General features: G+C 42.8%; 1 protein-coding gene across 1 annotated transcript; it reads right to left on the minus strand.

Moving 5' to 3' along the window:
- Positions 1–2,433: 2,433 nt before the first annotated feature.
- LOC123452316 (40S ribosomal protein S19) lies at positions 2,434–4,143 on the minus strand. The gene is made up of 4 exons (XM_045128959.1): positions 3,932–4,143; positions 3,076–3,166; positions 2,786–2,969; positions 2,434–2,691 (listed from the first exon to the last, which is right to left on the minus strand). The coding sequence occupies exons 1-4, from the start codon at positions 4,049–4,051 to the stop codon at positions 2,619–2,621; spliced, it is 468 nt and encodes a 155-aa protein (XP_044984894.1). The 5' UTR covers positions 4,052–4,143; the 3' UTR covers positions 2,434–2,618.
- Positions 4,144–4,615: the final 472 nt, after the last annotated feature.

Here is a 4,615-nt window from a genome sequence, read left to right on the forward strand (position 1 = left end):
GTACACCAAGCTGCCTATATCCAGAAAATATTGGAGAAATTCAATATGGACAAATCCTATCCATCTAAAACTCCTATGGTGGTTCGATCTCTAGACGTAGAGAAAGACCCGTTCAGACCGAGGGATGATGGAGAAGAGGTGTTGGGACCTGAAGTTCCATATCTCAGTGCAGTTGGAGCGCTTATGTATCTTGCAAATTGCACAAAACCTGATATTGCATTTGCAGTGAATCTACTTGCTAGACACAGCGCAACTCCCACCAAACGTCATTGGTCTGGAGTGAAGAATATCTTTCGATATCTCCAAGGCACAAAGGATCTTGGCCTATTTTTTCAGTTCCAGCAAAATCTGGACTCTGATATGATTGGGTATGCAGATACCGGTTATTTGTCTGATCCCCATAATGCCAGATCTCAGACCGGTTTTGTGTTCCTACATGGTGGTACAGCTATACATGGAAGTCTTCCAAACAGACTCTAGTGGCTACATCTACCAATCATTCTGAAATAATTTCATTATTTGAAGCATCATGTGAATGTGTATGGCTTCGCAGAATGATAAACCACATACAACGGTCATGTGAAATTGGTTCTATTGAATCACCCACCATTATCTATGAGGATAATGCGGCATGTGTTGCACAGATGCAGACATGATATATCAAGAGTAATATCACTAAGCATATTTCTCCTAAATGGTTTTTCCCCCACAATCTTCAGAAAAGCGGGGAAATAAGCATTCTGCAAGTCAAATCATGTGACAACCTTGCTGATTTGTTTACTAAGTCTCTACCAAACTCAACATTCCAGAAATATGTTCACGGAATTGGTATGCGACGACTTAGAGACTTGCAGGCAACAGGGGGAGTTTCTTCTTGAGATATCCTTGTTCAAATAACATCACATTATGCTATCTCTTTGTGAGTTTACATTTCAGGTTCTCATCAAAGTCTTTATGAAGAACTTTTGAAGAAGAGTTTTTGAGATGATAAAGCTTCCCGGACAATCATGAAGATAACTCCACATGGTCAAGTGTAGATTAGGGGGAGTGTTAGAACTAATTATGTAATTAGGGGAAAATCTTCCCTTAACCAACCGTCAAGCGGTTTCCTCCCGCAACGACGGTTCTCTCTCCGTCTCTTCTAGAACCGACGCATCCCTTGCGATTGCGTCTCCTCCCGTTGTATAAAAAGGCAGATCTCTGTCATCATTGGATAAGAATCTCATTTTCTTCAAACACTCCGGAGGAGATACTCCACGTCTGGAACTACTCCTAGGGTGAACGTTACCTTCAATTCTTCTTGTTCTCACAATCATTCACAATTTGACCGTAATTAAATATTACATAATGGACTCAGGAAATAATTCAACCAACAAAAGCTCAGGTTCGAAGCTCATCAGTTTTGACGACTTCATCGGTTTTGGTGACTTCGGATTCGAAGCTATGAAGTCCAGTTCTAATCTCAGGAGCATTCTAGCTAAAGGCAAATTGCCTGGTTTTAAATCACTATGATTCATTGGATACATAAGAGGCATCGGCCAGGAACAAGCCGTAACAAGCAGAGGCGAGTTACGGGCCACTTGGAAGGGTGCAGGCTGGCAACATGATAGTTCGCGGTGAACCAGCCACGAGCTACGGAGGCAGGCGGATCAGCCGCTGGAGTTGATGGCAATTGTATCAACAGATCGAGCTGAACTAAACATAAATTTGCCCTCAATGTCTGTAAGAACAGAAACACCAAGCTAGACTGCCCAGCGTTTTCCATTCTGAAGGAAAGATACAACATGAACATCGAAAACTAATGATGTTGGGATAGTAACTTAGGAGGACATACTTAATTTTGGTTCAAACAAAAGCATTTTCTCTTGCATACAAGTGGAAGCTATGACTGATTTTTCTCTTAGATATAAGTGTTCTAAAGATGCAAATCCGAAATTTTAAGATAGCCAATCACCAGCACCAATTTCACACTGGACAGAAATCGAACTTTATCACAAGAACTCGCAAAAGCATAAAGATTCTCCCAGGCGGGCAGATAATTAAAAACTCAAACAATTAACCATTGTACCATAATAGCATGCGATCTACTTCAACGAACATAAATTTGCCCTCAATTTGCCCTCTAAACATAAATTTGCCCTCAATGTCTGTAAGAACAGAAACACCAAGCTAGACTGCCCAGCGTTTTCCATTCTGAAGGAAAGATACAACATGAACATCGAAAACTAATGATGTTGGGATAGTAACTTAGGAGGACATACTTAATTTTGGTTCAAACAAAAGCATTTTCTCTTGCATACAAGTGGAAGCTACGACTGATTTTTCTCTTAGATATAAGTGTTCTAAAGATGCCGATCCGAAATGTTAAGATAGCCAATCACCAGCACCAATTTCACACTGGACAGAAATCGAACTTTATCACAAGAACTCGCAAAAGCATAAAGATTCTCCCAGGCGGGCAGATAATTAAAAACTCAGACAATTAACCATTGTACCATAATAGCATGCGATCTACTTCAACGAAGTCTTGCATAACAAACACAGGGAGGGTATCATAATTCAAAACTGTAGCCAAATCCTACTACGGAACACAATTTCATAGATGGGACTTCAACTGATCAGAATTCAGCAGGAACAGTTCCAGCAACCTGGTCAAGATCACGCCTTCCCTGGGAGGTGATGAGCCTTCCACTGCAGAACAAATTCAAAACACAGGATAAGCAACAAACACCCAAATAATAGTACTGATGATACCAACACAGAAACATAAGGAAGCCAAGATTACCCCTTGGGGTCGACATCAATGATGCCCATCTTCTGCAACTCCTGAAGGATGTTGCGGGAAACAGCACCACTGCTCTTGCAGAAGTGTGGGGGGCGTGAACCGTTCCTCTGACGGCCACCATAGATCTTCTGGAATCCACCAATCCCAATTCCCTGCCTCAGGTAGATCTTCCTTGCCATCGAGGCTGTGACAATTTGAAATGACATCAAAATTAGCGAGTGGCAAGGAGATCAATACTACATGTGAATAAATAGACCATGCAACCAGATAGGGACGGCAGATTTACTCACCAGCCCTGATGTAGTACCAGTCAGCGTCAGTAGGCGGCAGCTCCTTGAACCTTGCAGTCTTGACAATGTCAACCCACTCGGGAAGCTCCATCTGTATGACCATATATAATTTCAGTGTTAAGAATGCAAGAAGGTAACCTGGACAAGCAATAAATACTATGACTTTCTTATAAATCATCTAGGGAATGAGCATCTGCAGTAGAATCACATGTAGTCACTCAAATCAAAACTGCATAATGTGTGTGCATATGTAGTATCATCGTATTTAGTTACTCAAAACACTACAGTGGGCACACTTTCTATGATAAAGGCATGTTAAATGTATACCAAGAAATATCAAATGCTCCCTCAACAACCATATTTAGGATATATGTTTAGGTCACTCTGGAATAAATTAGATAAGATAATTGACACATGCTAAATAACATTCGCATATGGCAGTGGACAGGCAACAAACACAAAACCATGTCTAGAGTACAGAGGAAATCCACCATCTGCAATAACGAAACCAACATATTAAGGTCCTCTCACTCGATCTTGCACACTAGCAAGACATACGAAACTGAGATAAAACTGGGGAAAGGAATCGTGATCCACGAAAATTCGAACAGCTACAACTAACCCTACGATGCAAGAAATCTTCACCGAGGCGGTGCCGTGCACCTAATGAAGCAGTACTATTGAGGATTTATTAGAGTACTCAGGATTCATTTGGAAACGAACAGATTATACGGTCGACCTCTTACGAAACAGAAAGGCATGGCGCTAAGATCCTGACGGGAGGAGGCCTCCTGCTACAAATCCCCAAGAGGAAGCTGCCCTGGCGACGGATCTAACGAGAACTGGGTTGCGTTACCTTGCCGGAGCGCTTGAGGTGCGCGGAGTAGGCCTTGACGAACTCGTGGGGGTTCACATCCTTGACCGTGCGCGCCGTGGAGGCCGCGGTCTCGGCTGCGGGAGCGGGGACGGTCGCCATCCTGTGCTCTTGCCGCCGGCGGCGTTGTCTTCACGAAGGAGGGAGAGGTGTGCGCGCCGCTGCGGCTGCGAGGGACTAGGGTTTTCTGGAGGCGGGGTGCGTGAGAGGAAGCGTGCGAATTTATACTGGAGGGACCTAGGTTATGGGCCGTGTAATGAAACGGTGGACCTGTTGGGCCAACTGGGTATTAGGGTTAGTGAAGCTAAGTGGGCCAAGCTGAGGTCGAGTCCGAGTTATAATTCGCATTCCATTTTCACGGTGCTCATTTCTCAACAACAACAAAATATCACGATCTATTTCTCAAACAAACAAAAAACGATCTCCTGAATCGTGATTTTGAGGCTCATAATCATTTAGCAAAACATGCACTCTTTTTCGGGGATGGTCGTCATGTTTGGTTAGGTCATCCTAGAGATCTTCCATCCATCCGTGTAAACATTGTGATGATTTAATTCGCGAGATTGTCTAAAAAAATCACAATGCTCTAGGGAAAGGATAGAAATTATCAAAAACAAAATAACTCAAGAAAATATTGCACATTTTAGAGGCAAATTACATAGGGTC

Source organism: Hordeum vulgare, chromosome 5H (assembly GCF_904849725.1).
Source record: "Hordeum vulgare subsp. vulgare chromosome 5H, MorexV3_pseudomolecules_assembly, whole genome shotgun sequence".
NCBI classification, from domain to species: Eukaryota; Viridiplantae; Streptophyta; class Magnoliopsida; order Poales; family Poaceae; genus Hordeum; species Hordeum vulgare.